The sequence below is a fragment of the Oncorhynchus clarkii genome, chromosome 6 (assembly GCF_045791955.1).
Source record: "Oncorhynchus clarkii lewisi isolate Uvic-CL-2024 chromosome 6, UVic_Ocla_1.0, whole genome shotgun sequence".
In the NCBI taxonomy this organism is placed as follows: domain Eukaryota; kingdom Metazoa; phylum Chordata; class Actinopteri; order Salmoniformes; family Salmonidae; genus Oncorhynchus; species Oncorhynchus clarkii.
Genome location: NC_092152.1, coordinates 26,633,849 through 26,649,638, shown reverse-complemented (window position 1 = coordinate 26,649,638; position 15,790 = coordinate 26,633,849). Strand labels below are relative to the sequence as shown.

General features: G+C 41.9%; 1 protein-coding gene across 1 annotated transcript; it reads right to left on the bottom strand.

Moving 5' to 3' along the window:
- Nucleotides 1-4,463: 4,463 nt before the first annotated feature.
- Nucleotides 4,464-14,552, bottom strand: LOC139412005 (adrenoceptor alpha 1Aa). Its single transcript, XM_071158782.1, has 2 exons — nucleotides 13,162-14,552; nucleotides 4,464-5,100 (listed from the first exon to the last, which is right to left on the bottom strand). The coding sequence occupies exons 1-2, from the start codon at nucleotides 14,063-14,065 to the stop codon at nucleotides 4,550-4,552; spliced, it is 1,455 nt and encodes a 484-aa protein (XP_071014883.1). The 5' UTR covers nucleotides 14,066-14,552; the 3' UTR covers nucleotides 4,464-4,549.
- Nucleotides 14,553-15,790: the final 1,238 nt, after the last annotated feature.

Below are 15,790 nucleotides of genomic sequence, written 5' to 3'. Positions count from 1 at the left end.
CCGGTTTCTTTCATTTAATGTTCATGTTATGGGGATATTTATATAAAGGAAATTTGTCTTTTGTGTCTGTTGAAAATTAAAGATTACTGACAGAGCCATAAGAAAATATTGCTTTATTTATCTGATCATATTGTAATATATTTGTTAGGTTTTCAGTAGGTTCAATTAGGTTCACTAGACTATATGCGTCATTTCAAAATTTTTCAATGAACATTCGAACAGTCCGGCCCTCGTCTTGTAGCTGATTTTTTTATTTGGCCCTCCGTCCATTTGACTTTGACACCCCTGCCATAGGAGATCCCTTTGAAGACCCCTTTTGGTTCCAGTTAGAACCCTTTTGGTTCCAGGTAGAACTCTTTCCTCTGTGGAATGGGGACACCCTTTATTCTAAAAGTGTTCCTAGAAAACAGTGAGAATATGAGTCACTAATAGGGAGCTATTATTATGATTATGTTCCCATTCTGCTCACTCTCTCTGAGTCTCTCTCTGAGAGAAAATGAATGAGCAGCATCTTTGCCCTTGTAGGAACTTTGTATCAACGTATTTCGATGGAAGTCTAGCCTTCATATGTCACCAGCATGTCACATTGGGCTTAGTCAAGAACAAAGTCAGTCATTGCAACAGAAGATTTTGTATTTTTCCACTCTGATCCCTTTTCAGCCAAAGCTCTATTGCATTTCAAAGACTGTACATTAGAACATTAAAATAGAGTAGCAGGGGGTATAGCATAGAGAGACGCAGTATCTTTCTCAGTTGTTCTTCTAAAAAAATCTATTTGACTGATGATACTGGTGGGTTTCACCTCCATGACTAATGTATCTTTCTTTAGAAACTACAGCCCGAGCATCTACCTGGGAACGGTGTCTACTCGGTACTGATAGTAATCCCACAATCTCCACCCGGCACAGCCAGAAGAGGACTGGCCACCCCTAATAGCCTGGTTCCTCTCTAGGTTCTGGCCTTTCTAGGGAGTTTTTCCTAGCCACTGTGCTTCTACAGCTGCATTGCTTGCTGTTTTGGGTTTTAGGCTGGGTTTCTATACAGCACTTTGAGATATCAGCTGATGTAAGAAGGGCTTTATAAATACATTTGATAGTACGTCTTTACAGAACCCACAACTTTTCTATGATGTTATTACATGATCTGAAAAAAGCTACTGTGTGCTTGTAATAATACTAATGCAGGTTTAATTGAATTGGACTTCCCTTTGTGTCTCTTGTCTCTCTGTCTCTTTCTCTCCCTCATTCACCCCCCCCCCCCCCCCCCCCCCATACTCCCCTTCACTCATCAATACTATCTGTGGTTTGATGACCAGAGCCAATAGCCTCTCGATGATGTCAGTACTGAGACAGTATGACTCACAGAGGGGCACAGCCATGTCAGCCAATGCCAAACATTTCTGGCCACTCCCCTCAAGAAAGCATGTCCACTTGGCCACTGGAGATACGTTGTATCAGAGGGGTTACATTTTATATTTCATCTTTATTTAACCAGGTAGGCCAGTTGAAAACAAGTTCTCATTTACATCTACGACCTGGCCAAGATAAAGCAAAGCAGTGTGACACAAACAACACAGAGTTACACATGGAGTAAACAAACGTAGCCAATAACACAATAGAAAAAAATCTATATACGGTGTGTGCAAATGAGGTAAGATTAGGGAGGTAAGGCAATAAATAGGCCGTAGTGGTGAAAATTACAATTTAGCAATTAAACACTGGAGTGATAGGAGTGCAGAAGATGAATTTGCAAGTAGAGATACTGGGGTGTAAAGGAGAAAGAAAAGAAAAAGAATATGGGGATGAGTTAGTTGGATGGGCTATTTACAGGTGCAATGATCTGTGAGCTGCTCTGACAGCTGATGTTTAATGTTAGTGAGGGAGATGAGTCTCCATCTTCAGTGATTTTTGTAATTCTGCATCCGATTTGCCGAGTAGAGTGTTGGAGGCTATTTTGTAAATGACATCACCGAAGTCAAGGATCGGTAGGATGATCAGTTTTACGAGTGTATGTTTGGCAGCATGAGTGAAGGATGCTTTGTTGCGAAATAGGAAACTGATTCTAGATTTAATTTTGGATTGGAGATGCTTAATATGAGTCTGGAAGGAGAGTTTACAGTCTAACCAGACACCTAGGTATTTGTAATTGTCCACATATTCTAAGTCAGAACCGTCCAGAGTTGTGATGCTGGACGGGCGGGCAGGTGCGGGCAGCGATCGGTTGAAGAGCATGGTTTTAGTTTTACTTGCATTTAAGAGCAGTTGGAGGCCACGGAAGGAGAGTTCTATGCCATTGAAGCTCATCTGGAGGTTAGTTAACACAGTGTCCAATGAAGGGCCATAAGTATACAGAATGGTGTCGTCTGCATAGAGGTGGATCAGAGAATCACCAGCAGCAAGAGCGACATCATTGATGTATACAGAGAAAAGAGTCGACCCGAGAATTGAACCCTGTGGCACCCCCATAGAGACTGCCAGAGGTCCGGACAACAGGCCCTCCGATTTGACACACTGAACTCTGTCTGCGAAGTAGTTGGTGAACCGGGCGAGGCAGACATTTGAGAAACCAAGGCTGTTGAGTCTGCCGATAAGAATGTGGTGATTGACAGAGTCGAAAGCCTTGGCCAGGTCCATGAATACGGCTGCAAAGTATTGTCTTTTATCGGTGGCGGTTATGATATCATTTAGGACCTTGAGCGAAGCGGAGGTGCCCCCATGACCAGCTCGGAAACCAGATTGCATAGCGGAGAAGATACTGTGGGATTCAAAATAGTTGGTGATCTGTTTGTTAACTTGGCTTTCAAAGACCTTAGAAAGGCAGGGTAGGATAGATAGAAGTCTGTAACAGTTTGTTTCTAGAGTGTCTCCCCCTTTGAAGAAGGGGATGACCACGGCAGCTTTCCAATCTTTGGTGATCTCAGACGATACGAAAGTCAATGAATACTATCTGCTCTCCATATCCTGTTCACTACTCGTTGTTTTTCCTTGACATAAGTTACAGATAAGCCGATGCAAAGATTATTATGCCCACACTGTGACCAGTGCATATCTATGCAATCACTTATATTTGTGTGCTTGTGCGTGTAAGTGCATATGGATGCAATCTACAAATAGCTCATTTCTTACTTGTTCATGGTGGATTTAGAGGTTTAGGGAGCAGTTATGAGGTCAAAACCCATGAAACGATCCCTCAGAAATCCACAGGAAGAAGTTAATCTTCTATCTGGCAGAGGAAAGGGGTATCGTGGGAATGTTGGAGTACAAAGTATTATCGTCCATGCGTGTTTATGAAACGTGTGTTCATGAAATTACTGAGAATGAAAGAAAAACTGAGAATATCTCATATTCTTTTTATTGGAGTACGTGACATGGAATGACAGTATCCTCCTGGGTTCCTGCCTGCTTTAGACACTGTCATATACACTATTCTCACAACAGGAAAAGAGTTTGGTAAATGGTAAGACACTGGGAGAAAGGTAATCATTTTGAACAATATATGAGGTACCTGTAACGGCTTTCTTCCTCCTCTTCTGAGGAGGAGTAGCGAGAAGGATCGGAGGACCAATGTGCAGCGTGGTAAGTGCCCATAACGTTTATTTACAGACATAAACTGAACACTACAAAACAATAAACGTGAAATTAACGAAACCGAAACAGTACCGTGTGGCAACAAACACACACACGGAAAACAAACAACCACAACTCAAAAGTGAAACCCAGGCTACCTAAGTATGATTCTCAATCAGAGACAACTAACAACATCTGACTCTGATTTAGAACCATACTAGTCTGAACTCAAAACCCCAACATAGAAAAACACACATAGACTGCCCACCCCAACTCACGCCCTGACCATAATAAATAAAGACAAAACAAAGGAAATAAAGGTCAGAACGTGACATTACCATCAATAACCTATGTACAGACTTGACCTGTTAAAACTTGTAAACATTACCCAAGGAACAAACACTTTGGCTCTTTTATGAAATACCTTCACAAACCTCAGTATCTTCTCAGGAATATCTGGAATAAATAATACATATATAACTAAAGTGTAGGTCCCAGTAAAATGACGGATCTCCCTGTGAAAAACCATGAGGGGGAAATAGTTTGCTCTTAGCATAGTCATTTGGACTGTTTTTCTTTACTATTTAAATCAACTGAATAGTAAAGTGTGAAGAGTGGCAAAGACTGCCCGAGAGAATGGGCACGGGGGGGAATTCATGTTCAAGTCTTAAAAAGTAGAAACATCTCAAGGTAAAACCTTGGTTTAGTGTACAAAAACTTTTCTTCAGTCATTAATTCAAATCCACTGGCATTGTGTAACTGCAGTCGGAATATTACAAATATTAAAATATTTCCACCATCTCCTCCAGCTATTATTACTATTCCATCCTTGTAAAGTCCACTGGACAGAGACGTGTATTCACTATTCACTTCAGTTTCCTTTAATAGTGCTGGACCTTGAGGGTGGATCATTGTTAGGGTTAAGAGTGAGGAGCTGCAGTACATTCATACCAGAGACGATCCAAATCACTTATTATCTCTGGTTATACAGCCTCTCCATTGTCACACAAAGACAGCTGGTGGATCTTAATGATGGGCAGAGTCCCGTGTGGAGGGGGCTGGGGATGGCTGGGCCCCTGGCTGGGCCCCTGGCTGAAGCTCCTGTCTCTGATGCAGCAGCAGGTTTTCAGCAGATTCTTACCGCACAGTTGGGCCACCTTAGCCCGTCCTGTCTCTACCGCTGTCCCAGACCCTGCCACGGAGCTTCCAGAGAATACCCTCCACTCCCTACCATCCCTAGAGGAGGGTGTGCGGGACAGGGCTATGGAGGAGGAGGGGCTAAAGCAGGAGGGGTCACCTTGGCCATCTAGTCTCAGAGTGAGAGAATGACCCTGAACCTGGGCTGGACCCTGGTGATGAGTGGCTCTGGACTGGGCTCTCAGACAGCGCACTCCCAGAATACTCTGGAAGGCCTTCTTAAACTCCTGATTGGAACAGGGGTAGATGATAGGGTTGATGCAACTGTTGAAGTAGCCTAGCCAGAAGGTGATCTTGAAAACTGTGTCCGAAGGTCTGTATGCTGGGAATATGGAACCTATAATAGGCCACACACACCACACATACACACACATGTGCGCGCACACACGCACACACACACACACACACACACACACACACACAGACAGACAGACAGACAGACAGACAGACAGACACAGGCAGACAGACAGACACAGGCAGACAGACAGACAGACAGACAGACAGACAGACAGACAGACAGACAGACAGACAGACAGGCAGACAGACGGGAAGGGAAGGGAAGAAAACTGATTAACATACTTGAGCTCTTTACCACAACACAATGCACAACAACAAGTGTTTAACCCAGATTGTTATTTCAGGGTCTTTGTTGATGATATGACTACGTAAATCAGGATATCAACATCAGATAAGAAGAAACAAATAGAGGAGCATATTTCCATTAAGATTTTGTGCCATACTTTATAACATTCCTAATACATCTAAATCCAATCAGGGTTAATGTTGATCACGTGTGAAAGAAGCCGATACTTTGTATACACTCAACAGAAGAGCCAAAGACTGTGTTGAGAAAAACACATTTATTTCCACTTGGGTTCAATTTATAGTTTTATCATATTTCTAGAGCTACCTCTTCAAGGTATTGACATCAAGGTATTTGTTGTATTAAAATTGCCTTCATAAATCCTGCTGCTTCTGATTAGAGGGACTAATGTGAGAAAGTGTGAGAGTGTGTGAGCTGCACACTTAATAGTGCAGTAGAGGAAATGGTTTAAGATACACATTACATGCAGACTTTTCCAGTTCTTTAGAGTACTACTAGTACTTAAGTAGTTTTTGGGTGTATCTGTACTTTACTATTTATATTTTTGACAACTTTTACTTCACTACATTCCTAAAGAAAATAATGTAGTTTTACTCTGTACATTTTCCCTGACACCCAAAAGTACTTGTTACATGACAGGAAAATAGTCCAATTCACGCACTTATCAAGAGAACATCCCTAAATGCTTAGTTTGTAAATTATGTCTGAGTGTTGGAGTGTGCCTCTGGCTATCCGTAATTTTTTTAATTAATCATTGTGCCATCTGGTTTTCTTAATATAAGGAATGTGAAATGATTTATCATTTTACTTTTAATAATTAACAAGATTTGAGCAATAACATCTACTTTTGATACTATGTATATTTCAAATCAAATACTTTTAGACTTTTACTCAAGTAGTATTTTACTGGGTGACTTTCACTTTTATTTGAGTCATTTTCTATTAAAATAATTAAATGGCTGAGGTCTTGGATAGCCTTGAAATTGAGCATCTATCTTCAAAGGCAGGATGGGATGAGCTGTCTTGTGAAATTCTTTATTGGAGAGGCCGTCGGAGACAAAAATGAAAAATGACAGCGTGATGTGGAGATGGATAGAGAGAGAGAGAGGAGAGAGAGGAGGTAGTTTGAGCGATATGATTCCGTGCTAAGTACATCTCAGATGACTCCTACTGTGCAACGAGCAACAATAATTATATTACTCTGCTATTGACTGAATTCATACATTTTGGAGCCTAAAATCTCCTAAGGGGGAACTTGATTGGTATTTGGTATTTTATTAGGATCCCCATTAGCTGTTGCAATAGAAGCAGCTATTATTCCTGGGGTCCACGCAAAACATAAAATATGAAATAATACAGAATATTAATGGAAAATAACAGCTCGAGGACAGAACTACATACATTTAAGATTGCCGCTACTCAAGTAGCCTCATTTGTCTATAAAATGTTGAATCCATAAAAAGACAGTGACGCAAAACATGCTTTTTAAAGAAAACAGAGGGTTTATAGTGATGAATAGCAAAGGAAAACAAGATAGATTGAGCAATAAATAATGGAGGACCAATAGATATGTGCTTACTTCCCAAGAGAGACGTTGTCATACTGTACATCCAGGAAGACAAGGATACTATTGCTATAGTACTATAGGTCATTATCAGAATCACCACCACCACCACCACCAAATACGATTCATATTGTTGATAATGATTTAAGATAACAATACCAAAGATACATGGCTGGCACCATAGCAACTACTGACTAACAACCACAGCACCAGCGGGAAGGGTGCAAAATACCACTACCCTTGTGAAAATGTGAGTAAACCGTTGCTATGCTCTTGGTCATGCCTTCAGAAATGGCTCCTGGAATGTCAAGAAGAAGCAAGAACAAACCAGTCTCAAAATAAACACACTGCCAAGACAGTGATATGCCTCCTTAACCTTTTGACCCACTCAAATCCCCACAAGGGTTCGTTTATAAAGCCTGTCCCAATAAAACAAGCAAACAAAAATAACCATCCCCAGCCTAACACAATCAATCTTAAATGGAAAATCGTTATATTTAACAGGATAATAATAGATAACATTGTGACATGTTGTCCTTGATGCCTTCATGGTTTTGTTAGAAAGGGCAGCCAGCATGGTTAGGGAGTAGAATAACCAACAAGAAGACCCAGCCCTCTGTTGCGCTTGCTATATTTATGAGCATGAGAGAGTATAATAAATCTGAACCCTGAGGGGTTAGGAAGTCCGGAGTTGGACAGATAAAAAAAAAAATGAAACACTTGATTTGTATTTCATTCCCACATTCATCCTATACTAAAATTATGAAACTAACTAGCAGTGAGTGTAGAACACATTTGTGCTTTTGCTGAACTCCATATTGTTCTTTATTACAGTTTTTCTCAATTGCTAAAACAATAAAACCCATTGGCTGAACAAAGTTCTCAGTTGCTAAAACACTAAAACCCATTGGCTGAACAAAGTTCTCAGTTGCCTGGACTCATTTAGCTAATTATGCCGTCTGTTCTCAATACCTTAAACCATTTCACATGGTAAAACACAATTTGCAGATCTCACTTAGACTTTTCAGCAAAACAATGAAATACAAATAGAGAACACATGTCATTGATTGAAAACAACCACTCAAAATTGATTTAACCTGTTTTAAATGATGCGACACAACCAATATAAGCCAGTTCAGAGAGCAAACAGGTTGTTGAAGGTGGGAAGGAGAAAGTCTGAGAATGGATAGAAGAAACCATGTGAGAGGACGAGGACGAGTGCGTATGCGAGGTGAGCGACGAGGAGGAAGAGGTGGAGGAGGGCAAGAAAGAGGAAGAGGAGGACGAAGAGGAAGAGGAAGACAAAGAGTGGAAATATCTGATGAAATTTGAGCAACAGTTATAGACCATGTTCTTGTCCATGGACTGACAATGAGGGAAGCAGGAGTTAGAGTGCAACCCAATTTGAGCCGATTTTCTGTGTCCACCATAGTAAGGACATTCAGAAAAGAGAACAGGTACAGTATACTACTGTATTTTTGTAATTGCAAATTTACTGTACTACACTATATGCAGCTGTTTCAATAGACATTTGTAAAGTTAATCATTGTATGTATTGTACTGCATGAATATGTTTTGTAACTGCACAACTACTTTTTGTAGAATTGCAAGGCTGCCACATGCAGGTGGAAGGAACGCTATATTCACTCAGGAGCAAGAGGCCGTTATAGTTGGCATGGTCCTTCAAGATAATGCAATACAACTCAGAGAAATCCAGGAACGAGTGATACAAGACAACACACACTTCCAGGGAATCGACAGTGTGAGCATTTCCACAATTGACCGTGTCCTCCATCGTAACAGGATGCGAATGAAACAAGTATACAGGGTACCTTTTGAGCACAACTCACCAAGGGTGAAAGAACTGCGAGCTCAGTATGTGCAAGTAAGTGTGCATTCAGAAACATTTACTGTAATCCAGATTGTCTACAGTACTAACACATACTATGTGAATGACATTACTCTTCAGTACATACAATGTATGTGAATCAGAAGCCTAATTGTACTCTACAGTATAGCACTGTCTCTGTACGACTTACAAAATCCTACATACAGTATATTGTATTTCTACACAGACAATATTTGACTTGGAATCCTTGGACAGACCCCATGAGTTCATCTTTGTCGATGAAGCAGGCTTCAATCTAACAAAGAGGAGAAGGAGAGGCCGAAACATAATTGGACAGCGGGCCATTGTTGAAGTCCCTGGTCAACGAGGTGGCAATGTCACAATCTGTGCTGCTATCAGCAACCATGGTGTTCTACATCACCATGTTACACTCAATGATGTACTCGGGCCATATAACACCCAGCACCTTCTAAGATTTATTGCCAATCTAAGAGATATTTTATTTGAGCAGCAGGTTCAAGAGCAGCAGGGTCAAGAGCTAAATGAGAATCCCATTCCCACCTATGTGATAGTGTGGGACAATGTCAGTTTCCACCGAGCTGCTCAGGTAATGGAATGGTTTAACATCAATGGGCAGTTTATGAACTTGTACCTCCCTCCATAGTCGCCTTTCCTGAATCCGATTGAGGAGTTCTTCTCCTCTTGGAGATGGAAAATGTATGATAGACAACCCTACACCAGAGTAAATCTGCTGCAAGCCATGGATTTAGCCTGTGGTGATATAGGTGAGGAATCATGTCAGGGCTGGATACGGCACACAAGAGGCTTCTTCCCCCGTTGCCTCAGGAGGGACAATATTGCTTGTGATGTCGACGAAGTGCTCTGGCCTGACCCAGCCCAAAGACAAGAAGAAGCACATTGATCACATGTTTACTCCTTTGATTTTTGTACCTTTTAGTATTGTATACTGTGGTACAGTGCATTGTAGACTGTATACTGTACAATGGACAAATTGTATGGCCCTGAACATTGTGCTTTCCATTTATTAACAGTACTGACTGCTCAATAGATTTTGACTGGTTGCAGGTTCATATCAACAAAGAACAAGAATTACAGTATCACTGAGACAAATGACAAGTTTGTGAGATGCAGGGTACAGTACTGTAAAAATAGGGGTACAAAGAGGAGGAAGAACAAAAAACAAAATTGCCAAGAGCAAAGCAGAGTAGTAATTTCTGATCCATTTTGAGCTACTATGATAGAACATGTTTTCGTTCACCAAAAGACAATGATGGAAAAATATGAATCTTTTTTTAGATTAAAAAATCTACTTCTCCCTGAGAATTGTATTATTTGAACAATGTGTTTTCTATTTTTCGGTATGTTCAGGAAATGGAGCAAGGTTTCAGAAATTGTGTTTTAGCAATTGAGGAAAACTGTAAACAACCACGAAGGGGACCCGAGGTCGACCTTCAATAAAAGCAATGATGTGATGACTATCTGTCCTTCCTGCTGTGATCACATTGTTGAGAATGCCTCTATGTGATAAGTGAGTTGCAAGCAAGAGCAATAGATGACAAGTCTGGGTAGAGAGAGAGAGAGAGAGAGAGAGAGAGAGAGAGAGAGATGGAGAGGCAGAGAAAGAGAAAGAGAAAGAGAGAGCCAGATAGAGGTGGTGAGAGAGAGAGAGACAGATGGAGATAGGCAGAGAGAGAGAGAGAGACAGATAGAGAGATGGAGAGAGGCAGCGAGAGAGAGCGAGTCAGACAGACGGACGGACGGACGGACGGGCGGACAGAGAGATGGAGATAGGCAGAGAGAGAGAGAGAGAGATGAGAGAGAGCGGTGGAGAGAGGCAGAGAAAGAGAGAGCGAGAAAAAAAACAGTTATCTTGTCAAATGCCAGGAAGACTTATTGGCTCAGTGGGGGCTCAAGTGTGTTATTGAAATATGAGCAGCTAACAGGTCTGGCAGCGTGTGCTCAGCTCTCAGCAGCAGCATTATCACAGCAGCTCTTTCATCACACTGAAAAGATGACTGGGACAGAGGCTGACGGAAAGGGACTATAAAAACATTGAAAAGGGACTACCCACCCATGCTGAGAGTATCTCTGTTATCTGCGGAACCCTATGATAGCTCAGCGCCTGGCTAGCCTAATGCTAGACCAGACCACAGCTTTTACCTGAGTTAGCTGCACTGCATCACTGAGACACCTGACACCCAAATTACAGTAACCCCTCAGTGGCCTTCTGAAAAACGAAACTATTAATTTGAAAAGCACTTAAGGCTGTGGCTGGATAACAAATCAATAAGAGTGTCTGAAAATGAAAAATGAACTGGAAATGAATTAATAATGTCAATGTATACTGATCAAAAATATAAACGCACATGCAACAATTTCAAAGATTTTACTTAGTTCCAGTTCATATGAGGAAATCAGTCAATTGAAATAAATAAATTAGGCCCTAATCTATGGATTTCACATGACTGGGAATAGAGATATGCATCTGCTGGTCCCAGATACCTTTAAAAAAATGGTCCTCACATTGGGCCTCAGGATCTCGTCACGGTATTCCTGTGCATTCAAATTGCCATCGATAAAATGCAATTGTGTTCGTTGTCCGTAGCTTATGCCTGCCCATGTCATAACCCTACCACTACCATGGGGCACTCTGTTCACATCAGTAAACTGTGCACCCACACAACGCCATACATATGGACTGCGGTTGTGAGGCTGGTTGGAGGTACTGCCAAATTCTCTTAAATGTCGTTGGAGGCGGCTTATGGTAGAGAAATTAACATTAAATTCTCTGGCAACAGCTCTGGTGGGCCTTTCGGGCAGTCAGCATTCCAATTGCATGCTCCCTCAAAACTTGAGAAATCTGTGGCATTGTGTTATGTGGAAAAAACTACACATGTTAGAGTGGCCTTTTATTGTCCCCAGCACAAGGTGCACCAGTGTAATGATCATGTTGTTAAATCAGCTTATTGATATGCCACACCTGTCAGGTGGATGGATTATGTTTGCGAATGAGAACTGTTCACTAACATTTGAGAGAAATACACTTTTTGTGCTTATGGACAATTTCTGTAATCTTTTATTTCAGCTCATGAAACCAACACTTTACACTTTTTGTTCAGTTTAAATGGGTGTTCCAAACTTACTTTAGGTCTCTCAGTAGCTCTCTATCACTCTCACTCTTTAATGTGTGAGCGTGCGTGTGTGTGCACAACACAGGAGGTTGGTGGCACCTTAATTGGGGAGAACAGGCTCGTGGTAATGATTGGAGTGGAATCAGTGGAATGGTATCAAATACATCAAACACATGGTTTCCAGGAGTTCCCTGCCCTTCCATTTACTCTGTTCTAGACATTATTATGAGCTGTTCTCCCCTCAGCAGCCTCCTGTGGTGCACATGTGTGTGCGTGTGCGTGTGTGTGTGTTTGTGTGCATGCATGTGGGTGTGTAGTTCAACTCTCTAATGTAGGATCATTTCTTGAGACTGGTATTTTGGCTCGCATGAAAATCCTCTCAATAATTTTTACACAAAAGCGTTATGTAAACACGATACTTTCATAATATGAAACAGTGAGGATGATAATATTGCCTATTCTGAAACTTTCATCAATCAGTGTTATTTTTTAAATAATACTGACTCTATTCAAAGCTTTGTTAACATCAGAAAACGCTTACGGGCAATTATACTTGTCTTTCAACATTTTGTGTGGTCTGAAATAAAAGCTACTGAAATTACTTTATTTTATTAGTTACACATGAAATACCCCATTATTAGTACGTGTATTCATATACTCATAAAATAATAGTATGGTTGTTAAATTATATTTCAAAGCAGTCGTGTATGAAAGGTAAAATAACAACAGGATGAGAAGGAGATTGAAGTGTTGCATGTGTACACTTTCTGATGCAACATTTTACTTATTTCAGATCGTTTTAATTTGGCATCAATAAAAGGAAATCTTTGCAGATGCAGCCCAATACTGATTAATGGAAGAATAGCACAGAGCTCAATATAATTTTTTACATCATCCACATCGAACAACCTCACATAACATAAACCTATTTATTACACATGTAAATAAAGTTGTTCTACTTCTATGGTTGATATCGTATGACATGAGAAAGGTATGAATGATACGGCAGAGACTGTTGTGAAAATCTATTTTGGGAGTCATCCAACACCCCCCCCCCCTCACCCTCCCTCCCGCCAACAGCCATCTCTGCAATACAATTTAATTACAAAACCTCATAAATTATTTTGCCAAGTATAGATACAAGAGGGGGTGGCATTAACAGCATGACATGGTAGCTGTGGAGCACGGTCGACAAGGTAAGGAGCCTGGGTACAATGGGTAACACTCACCTATGGGCAGAACCAGGAAGAAAGGGAGCCAGCAGAGCACAAAGCAGCCAACCACAATGCCCAGGGTCTTGGCGGCCTTCTTTTCTCTGGAGAACTTCAGGAGACGCAGGGCGAAGTGTGTGCGGCTGTGCAGGGCCTCATCCTCAGACACGGCCATGTTGCCGCGGTGGATCCTCAGCGTGACGCTCTCTGAATCTGACTTGTCTGTTTTGTGCCCCTTTCTCAGGCCCCGGCTCTCCTGGCGGGCCACCACATACACCCTACAGTACATAGACAGTATGATGGCCAGCGGGAGGTAAAAGGAGCCCACAGCAGAGAAGATGGCGTAGGCAGGCTCCTCTGTGATCTTACAGATTGACTCGTCTTCTGGCGCCGGCTCTTTCCAGCCAAACAGAGGGCCAATGGAGATGGTGACGGACAGAGCCCACAGGCCAACCAGGACAAGCAGTGCCCTGCGCTCTGTCACGATGGCTGGGTAGCGCAGCGGGTAGCTGACCCCGATGTAGCGGTCCACTGAGATCACACACAGGCTCATGATGGAGGCTGTGCAGCACAGCACATCCACCGCTGCCCACACATTGCAGAAGGGCCTTCCGAACACCCAGTACCCTAGGATCTCAAAGGTGGCAGAGAAAGGCAGAACGATGGAGCTCAGCAGGAGGTCTGCCACCGCTAGGTTGACGATGAAGTAGTGTGTGACTGTTCGTAGGTGTCGATGACAGACCACCGACAAGATAACCAGGATGTTCCCAAAAACCCCACATACAATAATTGTCCCAAGTATCAGTCCCAGCACGACAGCCTTAACCACATTGAGCTCTGGGACAAACGCCTGGCTGCAGTTGGAGCAGTTCTGTGTTGGATGCTCTGGGGTCATGTTCATGTTGTCTGCTATAGGAACCATCTGTTCTCTAAATAGTATTGATACACTGTCCTGCCCTGTACTGAACAGTAGACTGACAGATAAACTGCAGACAGTTAAGTTCGCTGAGAGAAGACAAAGACATCAGGGCACTTTCCTGAGAGCCATTCAAATAGTGATTACATTAAGTCTGTCATGTCAAAGCATCATTTGACTCATGTTGTCTTAATCTAATGGGCAATTACAATGAATCAAAAGTAGAAAGCTATGAGCTTGTTTAAAACACTGATAGAGACAAACATTGTGTATGCAGAGGAACGCTATTTAACAAACAAAAGCTAATCCATCTTGAGATTATCCTTGATGCTAAACCACAAGTTTTAATACAGCTGGAGACCTAAAATATATTTGATGGAGTGTGGAGTTGACTCCGACAGTCTGACCTATCAGAGTAGTATTTGGTTACTGAGGATCATTATCATAGGCATAGGTTCTGGGGTCCCTCTCTCTGATTTTCCCAATAGCTAGATCAAAGTGAACAAGTGCAAGTCTGTATCATATAAAAAATGTTGAATAGTGGGAAGAGGAAGTGAGGCATATGAAATCTGTAAAAGCATCAATGCTAGTAATTTGGTTTTAGTTTGGTCCAGTCCAACTGGAAGTGAATACTGAACGATGTCCTCCCTGTTAAAGCATGAGCTCCAGACCAGACCCCTTACCAGGGTAGGAGGTAGGAGGGTTATTACAGGTGAAAAAACAGGCCAGTCCCAGGGAAAGTCTTCTGAATGTTGGGACAGCCTCAGTCTGGACGTGGATGAGTTCAGTAGTCACTGTGTGTCTGTGGCGTGACTCCCCCTGTAACAAAGAGATACAGCCACAGTGATTCTTTGCTCGAGTAAGGAAAAGTGTAAGCTGGTTTGACATCCAATATCCACAAAAGATCTAATGCTAAATCAACTCTCATCAGACAAGTGCATCTTATAAAAAATGTTCAGACAGCCACATTTTGCATTCTGCAGCATGTTTCAATATCATTAGCTGTTCAAAAAACTGTCTCCTATCCATCGCCATTGTATGGGAGCGAGAGCATGTCTCAAGAATGCCCTCTCCTCTGGCTGATCAATGGAGCTGTGGCCTCATTTTGTTGATTGGACATGTTGGTTGAAGAATACAGAGGCAGATCCAGCTATGGACACGAGTGACCAATAAGGTGCAGAGGCGTCATGCCCACAGGGGCACGTGCCCCCTCAGATTTGTCCTGTATGAAAATGATTGTTTTGTTAAACATTGTGGTTTTTGTTTATTTGTAATACTACTAGCCACCCAGCAATTGTATGAAGTTGGCTTTATCTAGCCCAGATTGAGAACCTATCTCCCAACCTCAATTAGCTACCAAGAAGGTATTACAGGCTATGAATCAAGTTAGAGTTGTCTATCTTAGCTGGCATGCCTGCTGGCAAGGTTGGTAGAAAATCAAGTGATAACTAAATGTACTGAATAAGACTCACATTCCTTTCAATCTTTTACCCAGATTTTATCAGCAATGCAGAGTATATTTTGTTTCTTTAAAAAAAAAGAAACGCCAGTCAGGAGGATAGAGACAGATCAAGTGGGAGGCTTAGATATGCAAAACGTCAGTACAGAGACAAAGTGGTGTCGCAATTCAACGGCTCAGACAAGACGTATGTGGCAGGGAATCCAGACAATCACAGATTACAAAGGGAAAACCACCCACGTAGGGGACACCAACGTCTTGCCCCCGGACAA

Excerpts from the sequence above, each read along its gene's own strand:
- LOC139412005 (XM_071158782.1), bottom strand. The coding sequence starts at position 14,065 with ATGGTTCCTATAGCAGACAACATGAACATGACCCCAGAGCATCCAACA. Across the intron at positions 5,101-13,161 it reads CTTCCTGGTTCTGCCCATAG|GTTCCATATTCCCAGCATAC; the intron begins GTGAGTGTTACC and ends GGCCTATTATAG.